Source organism: Drosophila sechellia, chromosome 3L, assembly GCF_004382195.2.
Source record: "Drosophila sechellia strain sech25 chromosome 3L, ASM438219v1, whole genome shotgun sequence".
Taxonomy (NCBI): domain Eukaryota; kingdom Metazoa; phylum Arthropoda; class Insecta; order Diptera; family Drosophilidae; genus Drosophila; species Drosophila sechellia.
Window position 1 is genome coordinate 21,407,052 of NC_045951.1, and position 14,797 is coordinate 21,421,848.

General features: G+C 47.4%; 2 protein-coding genes across 3 annotated transcripts; both read left to right on the plus strand.

The window, feature by feature from the left end:
- The first annotated feature begins 1,535 nt into the window (after window positions 1-1,535).
- Window positions 1,536-4,429, plus strand: LOC6616528 (organic cation transporter protein). The gene is made up of 6 exons (XM_002040851.2): window positions 1,536-1,971; window positions 2,035-2,281; window positions 2,769-2,872; window positions 2,936-3,705; window positions 3,765-3,946; window positions 4,008-4,429. Exons 1-6 carry the CDS (start codon window positions 1,724-1,726, stop codon window positions 4,173-4,175), a joined length of 1,719 nt encoding a protein of 572 aa, XP_002040887.1. The 5' UTR covers window positions 1,536-1,723; the 3' UTR covers window positions 4,176-4,429.
- A 1,608-nt stretch (window positions 4,430-6,037) lies between these two features.
- LOC6616529 (chitin synthase chs-2) lies at window positions 6,038-13,349 on the plus strand. Of its 2 annotated transcripts, XM_032718961.1 has the most exons (10): window positions 6,038-6,095; window positions 6,158-6,399; window positions 6,461-6,630; window positions 7,101-7,227; window positions 7,329-7,535; window positions 8,049-8,224; window positions 8,333-8,896; window positions 9,712-9,961; window positions 10,830-12,059; window positions 12,181-13,349. In XM_032718961.1, the coding sequence occupies exons 1-10, from the start codon at window positions 6,049-6,051 to the stop codon at window positions 13,344-13,346; spliced, it is 4,179 nt and encodes a 1,392-aa protein (XP_032574852.1). In that variant the 5' UTR covers window positions 6,038-6,048; the 3' UTR covers window positions 13,347-13,349. The 2 variants fall into 2 exon arrangements, with proteins under 2 accessions (XP_032574852.1, XP_032574853.1); XM_032718962.1 differs by lacking the exons at window positions 6,038-6,095; window positions 6,158-6,399; window positions 6,461-6,630; ... (2 more) ...; window positions 8,049-8,224; window positions 8,333-8,896 and adding an exon at window positions 9,556-9,650.
- Window positions 13,350-14,797: the final 1,448 nt, after the last annotated feature.

The window sequence follows — 14,797 nt, forward strand, 5'->3', positions numbered from 1 at the left end:
TATGGCTGCCATTCAGAGGGGTTGTGTCGTACATCTATCAAGCAATTACAGCGCGCCAATAATTCACGAGCTACCTACCACTTACTGTGGCTTCGTCGAAACTAATCATTGATTTATCAATCTGGTCAACAATCGGCGGATCGATCGAATAGACTGTCATTCGGGCTCTGGTCTTGGGTACACAGTTTCTGCCCCTCCGCTTAATCACCACACGGGCGGGTAGTGCGAGCCAAGTGTAAAGGCAATCATACACCCAAAGTCAATGACATGGCGCAAATGGCGTAAGATAAGGCGGCCAACGTGCCAGGCTGGCCAACTTGTTGACCCAGTGGAGCGAACAGGCTAAACAGCTGCTGGCTACAACCCACCACCCAAAACCAGACACCATGTCTCGTCGTCTGAGAGATAAGCCATAGCTGCGCACCATTGATATCTATTGATATCTGCTAACCCATTCAGAACTTAAAGTGCTCGGCTTTCGGAATCGCAACGGAACCCCAGAACAAGCTCATCGAGTAACACAGCAAATCCTAGATGACATTGAAAACGGTCAATACATCTTTACTAAACTTCTTAGATGTGAAGGAAGATTGCCTTTTATGCTAAGAACCCTCCTCCTGATCAATATCTTCTCGTAATGTCTTCTTGTAATGAGCGAAAATTCATAGTGGAAGTGAGAGGCGAAAGAGACGAGTTAACGTTCCGCAAGGTTGTGATTTGGGTCCTGAATTATACACCCCTTACACCTTTGACATGCCATATCCCAGAGAACCGGGTTCTCCTTTGGAAACGTAGGCTAACACAGCCTTTATCGCCTGCTCGACGTGTAGATTCGAAGCGTCTGGTCAAACCCAAAATTTTTTGGACCTCTGTAGCGAGGTGACTATCAATGGAAATAAGTCCCAGCTAACAGTTCCAACATAATGAGAGTGCAAAGGGTCAAAAACCGAGCGTTGAGCCTGGTATGCGAGAATCTATGCGAGATCTCTAACGACCTCAGCATCCCCACAATCAATCGAAATTCAAGTCGTACAACGACTGACTTGATGGCGACACCAGCCACCTAGCGGCTTCTTTGGCTAACCCAACGACCATGAGATCTTTGAAGAGTTAGGCAATGAACGTCAGTGTAGCCTGAACTTTCATCCAATCTAAGTTATTAATAAAAATTGTAATTTTATCATTCTATGTTATTTTCGTTGCTACTATTAGTTTCTATGTTATAAAACCATTCAATTGGTTGCTAAGCATAAAATTTATATACATATATTATCTCAATGCTCCCTTGTACATGTTACATACTTTTCAACGAGTCTAGTATACCCTTTCAGTCTACGAGTAACAGGTATAAAAAGTCGAAGCTCTCCCATCCCATGAAAGTACACATATGCATATAGTTTCGGATTGGGGCCTGATAAGACCCCGATAAGAGGGCAGTATGGAGAAGAGCGGACGGATTAAAAATAGAACGCGAGAGCGAGCCATCGGAAGAGAATCAAAGACCAGAATCAAAACACAGCACTGTTGATGTGGTTAAATCATTCGTTGAGTGGCACTGCTCCCAGCGAGACGCTCCAGAGCGTCTATAAATACACCGCAGAACTAACGGGGCGAAAAGATCGCGCGCCGCGAGTTATAAAACAGCGATTAGAAGAAGTGCATCCACCACGTGGCTGGTGGTCAATTGATTGTACGGATATACATACATAATATCACACACATTATGACCAGCCAGAAGGAGGGAAATGGAAACAGGCCGAGCGATCCCAAGACCAATGGCCATGCGGATGCGGAGGCGGCGACGCAGACGGCTGGTGGGGATGACGACAACTCTCTGGATGCGATTCTAGTCCGAATCGGGCAGTTCGGGCGCTATCAGATCATCAACTATGTTCTGCTCTGCGTTCCCATGCTCTTCAACGCCTTCTTCTCCATATCCTATGTTTTCACGGCGAGCACCGTTGTGCACAGGTAGGCAATAGGTTCATCAAATAAAATGGCTGGTCAAGATCTCCGATTTCCCAATTGTCCCAGGTGCACTGTTCCGCAGTGCGATAGTCCCAGCAGCGTGTATGAAGAGGACTGGCTGGGCTTCACCATCCCCAAGAAGAACTCCGCCTGGGACGACTGTCATCGGTACGCCACCAACCTATCGGGGGCTATCTCGGGATACACGGACCCATCTGGACAATACTGCCTCAAGGAGTACTTCACTGTTACGCCGGAGACCTGTGGACGCGACTTCAAGTTCAGGGACGAGGAAAAGACCATATCAACGGAGGTGGGTAGACGAAGTTAAGGGCGTAGGTGTGTTGATAGACTCAATTGGTGGAAGTTCAGTGTGAGATTTTTAATTTGATAACAAGTTGGAGTGGGTTATCTTCAGGAGGAAGTTATTAACACAGTGTCAATCATTAAAACGAATATTGCAAATTACTTGCTAGGTAAATAACTCAATCATAGTGCAATTTTCAGTAACTATATTACTTTATACCCAATTAAACACGTATCATAAATGTACGTGATAATATTTGCGGCTTAAGAACTAAAAGTATTAAAAGCATATTTAATTCAAATATTTGTATCGATTTGTTTACAGTATTACTTTTCCTATATTTAATTCAAATATTATTTTCACAACTAATCGTATTTCGGCTGTTCCCGTATTTGATATAAATATAATTTTCTTTGCATATATGAATTTAATTAATGAAGTGTGGAAACCTTATAACTAGTAAAGTAACAATATTAACATACCATCTCCTAAGTTTGGAATATACTGTGAGGACGAGTGGAAGCTTTCCATGGTGGGCACTATCAACAATGTGGGCCAATTCGTGGGCATACCCCTGGGAGGATACTTTGCGGATCGGTAAGTACCTGTCCCTGTTTGGTAAGAGTATTTGCAGTCTAACAGCATCTTCATCTACCCCAGATACGGACGACGCACCATGCTAGCTGTAGCCGGATCCCTGAGTGCTCTAATGGGCGTGATCCGGTCGCTGTCGAGCAACTACTCCATGTTCCTGGTGTTCGAGTTCCTGGACATGGCCGTGGGTAGCACCCTCTTCCCCACCGCCTTCCTGCTGGCAATCGAGCTGGTTGGTCCGAAGAGGCGAGTGGCTGCGGCCACAATCATCACTATCTTCTACGCGCTGGGCGAGGCCTTCCTCGGATTCCTGGCTTCCCAAGTGCAGCACTGGCGCTGGCTGCTCCGGGTGCTGTACGCTCCGGCTGTGCTGCAGATCCTATTTTTGTGGATCTTGCCGGAGAGCGTCCGCTGGCTGCTCAGCCAGGGTGCCGAGGAGAAGGCGTCCAATGTGCTGCGACGGGCGGCGCGGATTAACAAGCGGCCGCTGCCGGAGGAGCAAGTGAACGATCTCTTGACCAGCAATCGACAGAAGCTCAGCCAGGCCAACGAGAGCCAGTATCCAATAATGCGAGCCGTGGTCTTTTTCTCGCTGCGGATAGCCAACTGTTGCCTTTGCTGGTTCACGCACACGCTGATCGCCCTGGGTCTTAGCCTGAACTCGGTTAACTTGGGCGGCAACAAGTACACCAACTTCATGCTGAACGGTTTCATCCAGATCCCTGGCCTGCTGCTCCCCTTGGTCATCATGGACCGCGTCGGCAGGAGGCATTCCCTCTGCGCCTCGATGCTGCTCTGTGCCATTTGCATGGGCGCCTCTGCCGCAGTGCCAGCAGGTGAATGAACATGATCTTCTAGCTAAAAGTTCTCTTGAATGTGACTGATTTCCCCTTAGATAACTACGCGGGCTCTCTTACCCTGTTCCTAATTGGAAAGCTGGCCATCACCTGCAGCTTCCAGATCTTGTACTTCTTCACCTCGGAGATCTTTCCCACCAACGTGCGAAACACCCTGTTGTCGCTCTGCTCCATGGTGGGACGCATAGGATCCATGCTGGCCCCACAAACCCCTCTACTGGTTAGAACGGAATTATCTTTACGGGCTCGATCAGCTAATTCTATGCCCTTGTTTCTTCCAGGCCAAGTACTACATTTACGCCCCGCAGATCCTGTTCGCTACCTTCGCCCTGATCAGTGGCTTCCTGACCCTGGCCTTTCCCGAGACGGCGGACAAGGTGCTTCCAACGACCATGGAGGAGGCACGCGACTTGAACCAGGCCAAGCGGCGTGGTGAGAAAGCGTCGTGATATCCGTGATATTTTTTTTATCAGCATTTAGCAACCTTTTTAAGTCTTAGAAGCCATTTTTTAGTTTTGTTAGTGTGTTTGTTTGTTTTATATGTATACATCGGGAGTCTCCTCCTTTCACAAGTTGTACTTATCTATGTATGTATGTAGGTTTAAATTTATTGCGCGTGCATAAGTATCTCTGTCGATCAATGCAATTATTTTATTTATGAGTAAGTAATAAAATTGAACTCCCCTCGGATTTGGTAAGCGTACCTTAAGCGAATAGATTTTAAACGGGGCTGCAAATTAGAGCATTTTTGCGTGCTTCATTTTAAAGCAAAGTATGGAAAATATTTTACTTAAAGACACATGAAGGCGTGTGTAGTTATACATAACATCTACACGAATTGTGGCGCCCCCATACGGGAGGTGGAGGAACTATTTATACTAGAATCCAATGTCGATTAGTATCGAATACACAAGTGTAGAAATCGGGGTGGCAACTCAAAAATATGCGATGGCCCAAAAGTACGTTATTTTCGAATTGCGATTTAGCAATTTAGCGGAAGTTTGTTGTGCCACGCCCACTCGATCGTCCATAAACAACCCAAAACGGCAATGTTTTGATATGTTATTAATTTTTTTATTTATTTAAAATCGTTGTGCCACGCGCACTCTAACGCCCACAAACCGCCCAAGACTGCAAATGTTTTAAAATTCTTATATTTTTTTAGTCTTGTAAGTTTCTATCAATTTGATAAACATTTTGTATCTGATAGTCGGGGAACTCGACTATAGCATTCTCTCTTGATTCCTTTTTAAAACACGAGTGACAGCTTAACCGGTTTGTGGATGTTAGAAAAACATTTTCGGCGAAATCGATACAAATTGGCAAGACAAACGATGAATAAAAAGATATTTGTCAGTTTGTGTCGAAAATACATGATTAATATCAGCTTTCTAGCTTTTAAAGTTCAGTACATATATTTCAATACACAGGGATATCTTGAGATGCCTAAAAGCGCGATCAATCTGAAAAATTACCATAATTTCAATAAAACGATCAAAGAGTTTTTATCTATAATAATTCTTTTGAAATATATAGAAATATTTGAAATCGCAACGTAATTATCATTCAACCTAGATTATTAAGTAATAATCAGGTTTACCCCTGCATAAAAATTGGACATTTCTTTATAGCAATAAGTCATAGCAATAAGTCATAGCAATAAAAAGATCTGGCAACAAAAATCAGACTATTAGACTTCATATTAATTCCGTTCAGCCATGAATGACACCAGTGTAATCTGTTCATGGCGAGAAGCACTTCAAACTGTGTAAATGTAACGATCATTTAACTGATCAAACACACTTTACAAACAATTCAATGTTTGTAGTGAACTCGAGTAGCCCACCATTGTCTCGGTTGTAGCCCGCTGATATCGTAGATACTGGAGAAGGTGAGTAGAAACTTTGAAGTGCCATGTCGGACAGCAAATAAACAACCCAAACAACTAAGTGTAACCAATAGCAGGGGTGAAGAACACATGCACCGAGTTCTTTGTCGGAATAAGAAGTACAAACAAAGCCAAACCCACAATGAGGTATAATAAATGGGAACAATAGTAACCCTAAAACACGCCTTGTGAATTTTATGAATGGTTAGCGCTGCTGTGATTCGATTTGATGGCATTTGTAATGGCAATTATAGTCAGTGGGTCTGTGGCTTCGGAAGGTTTCTTATCGGGACTCGATGACAACTTGTGCGCCTTGCATCGATGATATCGCAACCTTATCTCCGATCTGACGATCGCCCGATCGGATGGCCAGGTCCGGAGAACCAAATGCCGAGTGCCAATCAGTTTTGGAGTGCCCATGGGACCACATAGACATGAGCGGAGGAGACTACGAAAGCGGTGACTACTTCATGCGCAGTCGGTGGGTCCGTCCCCAATCGGGATATGATGTCACCGATAACCATTGCTTCCGACTGCTTCCAGGAAGCAGCGGGACAAACCGTCGCTATGGGACTCCTTCCAGGACCCGCCGTCCAAGAAGACGAGCGGATCCGATGCCGACTGGAAGAAGCTCCAGTTCTGCCTTAAGCTCTTCAAGCTCTGCATCTACCTCCTTGTCTTCGCGGTCGTTCTTGCCACGAGCGTGTTCGCCAACTTGGTTTATCTCTACATGGCCGGAAACACAGGTGGCACCGGGCCACGCGTGCAAGTGTGCAGCAAGTATCGTGAGTACAGTTAACTTATTTGCTTGAGTAGCACTTCCACTGCGCTTCTTCCGCTTCGCAGTACTCCGGCACGGCCAAGTGGAGGCGGTGGCCAGCGAGCTGGACCAAATCGCCTGGGTCTGGGCCCTGATCTTTGCATTCACCGCCCCCGAGCTGCTCACTTTTCTGCGCGCCCTGCGCATCTGCATGTTCAAGCGCGAGCAGCGACCCAGCGGACTCGAAGTGGGACTGGTGGGTATTTGTTCCGTGGGGGTACAGATAGGGTGGCTCGATTCCGAGTAATATGTTTACCTACACGTTCGAAGTGAAGTAAATCACTTTTGACTAATCTCTTTGCTAGATAAAAGCTTTGTATTTTGTTAAATATTTATAAATATTTTGTTTTATGTGCGTTGCATAACTTAAAGGAAATTGGAATGTTAAATACTCGTAGTGTCAAATCACAATATTCAGCTAAATAATATAATAAGTTCGATACGATTCAAATTACCCCTATATCATTCGTTTCATAAAAGAAATAGCTTAGCCGTCTTAAATCGTCAAGTTTAGTATATCACAGCGCCTAACAATTAAGCTGAAAATGTCACTAGATTTAAAAACCACAAGTGAGTGTAGCCCCTCAAATGGCGCCACCCACCCACTCGAGCTTTCGAGCCACCCTAACCCCGACATAGATTGATTGATAAGCCCCCGCCAATCAGGTCACGCTCTTTGAACTCCTGCACGTCGTTGGTCTGGCCCTGCTCACCTTCACCGTGCTGCCGGCCCTGGATGTGACGCGCGGAGCGATTCTGGGCTGCTGCGTCTGCTTCGTGCCTGCCCTGCTTAGTAAGTTCCCCTCCCGACCAGCCCAGAGCCCAGATGTTATCGGTGCCTAGGCACCGACTGACAACAATTAAATTGATTGCCCCGGCTGCTCGACGTTTCAGACCTGCTGACGGGAACGCGGGTGCACTGGAGATCGGCGGACAGCCTGGTCCTCGTGCTCTCCATCCTGGCCCTGGTGGCGCAGGGCAGCGTCTTCCTGGTCTGGCCCTCGCTGAGCGACAGTCTGGAGGTCCAGCTGCTGGCCATTCCGCTGCTCCTCATCTCGTTTCGCTGGTGGGAAAACTTCGCCAACACTCACGAGGCCATCGGTATGTGCTTGCTTAATGACTAGTTCCCGACAATACGTACATACATACATATATAGATACATACATATATAGATATATAGATATAGATATCTACTAGGCTCTTTTGGTATTCAAAGGCGCTTTGAAAGTTATCACCCTGGCCCTGGTTATCATCCTGGACTCTTAAGCACTTAGTTTATTATTAATTATAGTGGTCATAGATGACATTTACTTTCATCGTAAAGTGCCAATTTAAAGTTAGACCGAATAATTGCAATTCCACGGGGGACTTTGTCCGGATTGGGGTTATCATATATGCCTCAATATTAATTAGTATTATATTATATGGAATATCATTAGCCGTAGTAGTTATATGTTATGTTTTCGACTGTGAGCAATTGCATCGTATACTCCATTGCATGCGACATTGTTCCTTTGAAATTATGCAACACAAAATGCATTAGGCTCAGCGTAATTGTTCAGAGAATTCTAAGTGCGAAAGTACTGATTCCTCATACATTCTTCCTCCGGCAGCCTATATAATTCGCACCATCCGCTGTACCCGATCCCGATACCACACCTACCTGTACCTGGCGCCTCTGAAGGTGTTGGTTTTCGCGGGGATGGGCTTCATCCTGCATGGCCACGAATTTGTGGAGTACTTTAGTAGGTTCCGGGATGCCTGGCGACCACATCTCATTACGCTGGTGGTAAGTGTAGTCCAGTCATTAAGGCCCGAGGTTACCATTCATTTTAATACAGATAGTAAAATTTAAGGATAGAGGTGTTTAAGCTTCCCATTTTCTATGAACTTTTAGCAGTCTAATGGTGACCCCGATGCGCTGCTTTCAGCACAGGCCAACGTATCAATCACAGCGCCTCCACGCAGGACACTGTTCACCATGCAGTCTAGTCCGAATGCGGTTTTCTACGCACTGGCGGCCCAGGTGGGTGCCGCGTACCTGTGCCACATTTTCGGTAAGTTCGCCTGCAAAATCAAGATCCAGAAGTTCAGCTACGCGCTGCCCCTCAGCCTGGCAGGACCTGCCACCGTCGGCCTGGCTACCTTTCTGGCCCAGCTGCGGGCCTCGGACCCGTGCTCCCTGCACGGCCTCATGCCGGACTACCTCTCGCTCCTGGCGCTGGGCGGGAGTGTGGAGGAGCTGGGCCAGAGATGCCTCGACTACGCCCTCTGGCTGTGGCCGCTGTGGTGGCTGGCCCAGGTGTGGACCTGCCTGCACATCTGGCAGCCCCACAATGACAGGAACGCCCCAACCGAGAAGCTCTTCGTGTGTCCATGGTACTGCGGCCTGCTGGTGGACCAGTGCTCGATGATGAACCGGCGGATCGTGGACTGGAGCGAGGAGTATTTGGCCATCAAGGTGAGCGGGGGTCGCTGCCTGCAGAATTGAGTGCTCCAAATCAGATGCGAGGCAAGTTGAGGGCATGTTAATGAATTATTGTAATCAGGCGCCTGCCTGGCATCAATCATCTCGCCAAGTTCGCAGCTTCCTGCAGCTCTTGTGCCAATCCGTGCACCCACATCCATTTTTGACTATTCCGGCGGAGGGGCCCGGACTGCCGGCACTACTGATGTGCGCTTCAAATGTCAGGCAATGTAATTAAGTTAAATGACGGGGAAACTGCAAAGTTCAGGAAATGTTTGCGTTTCGTCCTTTTCGGGGAGGGGCACGGCTGGGATGCCAGCACTGGGATGGGTTTTCGGTGGGTGTAAACTTAATTAAAAGTGCTTCAGCTCCACTCGCATGTTTTCGGGGCCTACCCAGCATAAAGACATTAAAGTAATTAAAATCAGGGCATACGAGTTGATTTTAAGGGCATAATTTAGGGGCCATGCGAATTATGTGCATTCGTAATGGCCTTGCTACATTAGGCAGGCTGAACCGACCTTTAAGTCCTTAAAATACGTGAAATATTAATAAATACTTTCATTCTAGTTAGGATTAATCTGCTGTACTGCATACCAAATACGTTGCTTAGCTTGAAATGAATTTTGAGGTTTATCTTGTGTGCAGTTGTGCTCTGTTGCCAAATTAATGCCGGAGCCCTTGCCAAGAATTTTCGTGCTCTTGAGGCTCCGCAAATACCGCATTGGATTTCTCAAATACCCACTTGGTATGCACTGCAATCATTCGGAGCTTAAACTAAACCCACCTGCATCTGTTTCTCCCGGCAGAGCGACCTAACCGCGCCGAGGGATCCTGTGGTGGCTCTGGCAGCCGACATCAATGCCAGCCGGGACATCCAGGAGGAGGACAAGGTGCCGCAGCTGATTGTGTGCGCCACCATGTGGCACGAGACCGAGGACGAGATGATGGAGTTCCTCAAGTCAATTGTCCGCTTGGATGAGGATCAATGCGCCCGCCGCATGGCCAGGACGCACCTCAACGGCGGCAAGGCGGACGACGAGTACTATGAATTGGAAAGTATGTAAATGGGCCAAACTTTGCGGGTGAAGATGCTGATGCTGATGCAGAAGCAGCTGGTGTCTTCTCCAGTCCTCACTGGCTACATTTGCATTGCGCATTTAAATGTGTCAAAGTGGGAATTTATGCAGCTCGGCACGCTGCTTGCAGCTCTATTTATAGCGCTTGGCGACTTCATTTCCGCGCTTGCCAAAATGGCTTTAAGCCAAGCGTCGGCAACTGTCGGCGGCAACTTTACGATCTCCGCAACACCGCCCCTACACGGAGAATAAATAATGGGCTTAAACGCAAACATTCAATTCAAAACGGATTATAACTCGAAAATTCTTATGCCTTTGCACAGGGTATATTGATTTGGTATAGATATTCATAATAAGTATCAACAGCCGAGTTGAAATAGCCATGTCCGTCTGTCCGTCTTACGAAATATAGTGTCTGTGCACCAAAGCTAGTTGCTTTTAGTCATGGCAATATTTTATTGCCTTTAAAATTTCAGATGATAAAGTAATTGAGAATTTTTGGAAGCCAAACCATTTCTTTTCCTTTTTCGGTATAAATCTGACTTTTTCTTATAGAAATTGACTGCAAGGTATCTATGCTTTTCGTTGCCGAAGCTAACTCCCCTTCTTGTTTAATTTAAAGCATTAATTTAAACCTGCTGTGAGAATCATATCGTGCGTCTACTTAAATTGGACTAATCTGATCATAACGCATAGTCGAAATGAAAAGTGAATTGAAAAAAAATTTTGAATATCAATTCTGTAACAAGAACCTAATTTGAAGCCAAATGTTTCTGCAGCTTAAACTAGCTTGAGGTGACAGTAAGGATTAGATTTTTCAACATTTTATTTTTCCTATATTTTCATAGCCAACATCTTCTTCGACGATGCATTCGTTTCGGATCCGCGTCAGTGCCAGAACAAGCGTAACCCACCCATCAACGAGTATGTGAAGACCCTAACCCGAACTATCGACAAGGCAGCCTTTGAGGTCTACGGAGTGAACATCCGCATAAAGCCCCCTCTGAAGATCGAGACTCCCTACGGAGGCCGCTTGGTGTGGACCCTGCCAGGACGTACTAAAATGGTGGCCCACCTGAAGAACAAGGACAAGATCCGGCACAAGAAGCGCTGGTCGCAGGTCATGTACATGTACTATCTTCTGGGATATAGGATTATGGAGACGAAGGAGCTGTCGCCCCGCCGAAAGGCGGTTATTGCAGAGAACACCTTTATTTTGGCCCTGGACGGAGATATAGACTTCCAGCCGCGGGCTGTGCAGTTGCTGATCGATCGAATGAAGGCCGTGGACGAGCTGGGAGCTGCCTGCGGTCGGATTCACCCGGTGGGCAGGGGTCCGATGGTGTGGTACCAGAGATTTGAGTACGCCATTGGACACTGGCTGCAAAAGGCGACGGAGCATGTCATCGGTTGCGTGCTCTGCAGTCCGGGATGCTTCAGTCTGTTCCGGGCCAGCGCCCTGATGGAGAACAGTGTGATGAAGCGGTACACGATGATCAGCTCGGAGGCGATGAAGATGGTGCAGTACGACCAGGGCGAGGACCGCTGGCTGTGCACGCTACTCTTGAAGGCCGGCTCCCGGGTGGAGTACTGCGCCGCCTCGGATGCGTACACCCACGCACCAGAGAGCTTTAACGAGTTCTACAACCAACGACGTCGTTGGGTGCCCTCCACCATAGCCAACATCTTCGATATCCTGGCTGATGCGGACACCGTAGTGAAGAAGAACAACTCTATATCAACGATGTACGTGTGGTATCAGGGAATGCTGATGATCGGAACCGTGCTAGGACCGGGCACCATATTCCTCATGATGGTGGGCGCCTTGGTGGCCGTGTTTTCCATTGACATCTGGACCGCTTTCCTCTGGAATTTCTTTCCGATCCTCTTATTCATTCTGGCCTGTGTCTACCTTAAGCAGAAGTTTCAACTGCTGATAGCATTCGTCATTAGCTCCGTTTACTGCCTGGTCATGATGGCTGTCCTCATCGGCATCATTGTCCAGATGCTGGAGGACGGACCCCTGGCTCCTGCATCGCTGTTCTTCCTGCTCGTAGCTGTGCAGATCACAATTGCAGGTGAGGGATTGGCCCATGTAGAATTTTGAATTAGGCCGCAAGTTAAAGTTAAAAAGTAACGTTAAGAAATTGCAATTCGTTTGAAGTTCTCAATTCTAATCTTCGTTTCCCGGTTTCCCAGGTTTTATGCATCCGCAGGAGTTCTGGGCATTGCTGTGCGGAGTCATCTACTACATAACCATCCCTTCGATGTACATGCTTCTCATGATCTTTTCTGTGTTCAACATGAACGATGTTTCGTGGGGCACTCGAGAGGCTCCAGTGCTCAAGGACGACGGCAAGGACGCAGCCGATGAAGCGAGTAGCTACCTGCCAGGCTGGCTAAATGATCCGCTATTGATCGATTCGGAGCTGGGCGAAGTGTCGTTGATGGAGCAGAGATTCTGGAAGGATCTGATCAAGCAGTATTTGAAGCCACTGGAACTGAGTAGGGAGCAGAAGCAGGCGATGGCCGATGGACTTAAGGAGCTGAGAAACATGATCGCCTTCGCCTTTGTGATGGTGAATGCGATCTTTGTGCTCATTGTGTTCCTGCTGCAGCTGAAGAAGGAGTTCCTGCACCTCGAGTGGCCTATTGATCCCACAGACTTTGTGTCCTTCGACAGGGACAACCTGATGGTTGGCATCTACAGGCAGTACAAAGAACTGGATCCCATTGGCCTGTGCTTTGTGATTTTCTTTGGACTGATCCTGATCATCCAGTTCCTGGCGATGTTCTTCCACCGCTTCGCTACCCTGTGCCAGCTACTGGCCACTACTCAGGTGGACTGGTTCCGAACAGGAGGTCAGTTTACTGACGAGGATGCCGCCACCGAGCTGAAGGGCAGTGCTGTCAGTATAGCGCGGAAGTTGCAGCGACCCAAGAGGCTCTTCGACGACGACGAGGACGGGGACCCCCACTACGACGAGGTGATGATGAATTCTTTGGAAGGGGAGCACAGGGAGAGCATGGTGCGACGGCAGACGATCTTTCGGCTTCACGAGACGCGGGACAAGCAGCACAGCGACTACAGCAATCTGGTGTTCAACTTTGAACGCCGTTTTTTCGGAGACGACGAGCTGAACCTCAAGAATCTGGCACTCAACCGGAAGTCAGTGAAGCTCCTGCAGGCGCGTCGCTCGGCGGCCAAGGTCAATGCAGCGGCCACGCCCGAGGGCACGCCCACCCCGAAGGCTGGAAAGCGACCGCCTGTGGCGCCGATGGCCAAGAAGGTGAGCTTCACGGCCTCAAACCAGAACAGCATGGCTATCTACGACAACGGCGGGTACGAGCACACCGAGTTCTAGAAAGAATCAAGCGGATGACCCAAGTATTAACCAGAGAATCTTGTAGAGTACATATCTAGGTGTTTTCCACTCTGGACTCGTTAAACAATCTTCACGAATAGAGTGCCAAGCTGACATTTCTTATCCGTACATACCCACATTAATCAATAATACCCTAATTAATATGTATTATACGGTTCAAAGCCATCAAAACACTCTTACATTTGCATATCCTTATGCGCTTATATAATCGAATCCCCAAGTTTCTTGGTGGCATAAAAAATATAATTAATTGCATTTAACTGAAGTGGCAGAGGCAGCCAAGTCTACTTCCCTTCTAACTGAAGACATCTCATTAGCATAATTACCAGATGCAGTCGACGGCAATGTCGGGGGGTGGGGGAGGAGCAGGACAGAGGAGGGGCTACTTCATTCATCAATGTCGGGGCAACGCTTAGAGTTAAGTGCTCGTGGTGGCGATGCGCTTTTTGCTTGGAAAGTTCTTGCTCCTCTTCGTTACAAAATGCAAATCAAAGTGTGATTAGCTTGGATTTGATGAAGTTTCTGCAGCAATGCACAAGTTCCCTTAGCCGCGCCCATTCGATGCTGGTGTGTGTGCGCGGGGGCGTGGCAAGGTGTCAGCGTAAGTGTTTTGTAAGTGAATTTTTCACTGCCTGCGCAAAAAAGGCGCAAGGGGGCAGGCGGGCCAGGCGAGCCAGGGCGTAAGAAGAGTCCTTTCGCCAAGGACTGGCAGGACTTACTTTGGCAATGCGCATACATTAGGGATAGAAGGTAAGACGGCAGTTCCACCCGCGCAGTACCAGCAGCCAGCTCTGCTTCTGGTTTGCTAAGTGCTGAAACCCAAGATTACAGGCGAAGAACACGACTAAGTAATGAATTCGGTTGGTCAAACGGAAGGTAGACATCGATTCGATGGCGCACCGATATTCATGAAGGTGGGCACAACTTTGTTGGCTTTATAGCAGTTGCCGAATACTGTGATTCAGAACCGGATTTAAATTGGGAAGCTCTTTGAAAGCGCACTCCGAAATGCATTCAGCCAGAGGAAACTTGCATACAACAAGCAGATAAGATATTTACATATTAATTTGAAAGAACTCCAGAATTGAATAGCTACTGGCAAAGAAGGGCTCAAAAAAGCACAAAAGCAGCAATGAGTTATGACGACCTCGTATTGCAAAAACAGAAGAAACTGAACTATATTATTTCGCTATTCTTAGCATTCCTGTGGCCTACTTGGCATATGCGTGATGTTCTCGTCCTTTTATTCGCTCCGAGGCATATAGATTGAGAGTGTTCTTGCGACTGTTCTTGGATTGCTGGTGCAACAAACACAACCCAGATCGAGTCATAAACAATGGCACAATTCGATTGAAAAACTTGTGCCAGATTCTGTGGGGTTGAAGAAAGCGGGGACATAATTCAGCACTTATCTGACCCCAGGCAGCCCA

Excerpts from the sequence above, each read along its gene's own strand:
- LOC6616528 (XM_002040851.2), top strand. The coding sequence starts at position 1,724 with ATGACCAGCCAGAAGGAGGGAAATGGAAACAGGCCGAGCGATCCCAAG. Across the intron at positions 3,706-3,764 it reads CTCTGCCGCAGTGCCAGCAG|ATAACTACGCGGGCTCTCTT; the intron begins GTGAATGAACAT and ends ATTTCCCCTTAG. Across the intron at positions 3,947-4,007 it reads CCCCACAAACCCCTCTACTG|GCCAAGTACTACATTTACGC; the intron begins GTTAGAACGGAA and ends TGTTTCTTCCAG.
- LOC6616529 (XM_032718961.1), top strand. The coding sequence starts at position 6,049 with ATGAGCGGAGGAGACTACGAAAGCGGTGACTACTTCATGCGCAGTCG. Across the intron at positions 6,096-6,157 it reads GACTACTTCATGCGCAGTCG|GAAGCAGCGGGACAAACCGT; the intron begins GTGGGTCCGTCC and ends GACTGCTTCCAG. Across the intron at positions 6,400-6,460 it reads GCAAGTGTGCAGCAAGTATC|TACTCCGGCACGGCCAAGTG; the intron begins GTGAGTACAGTT and ends TCCGCTTCGCAG.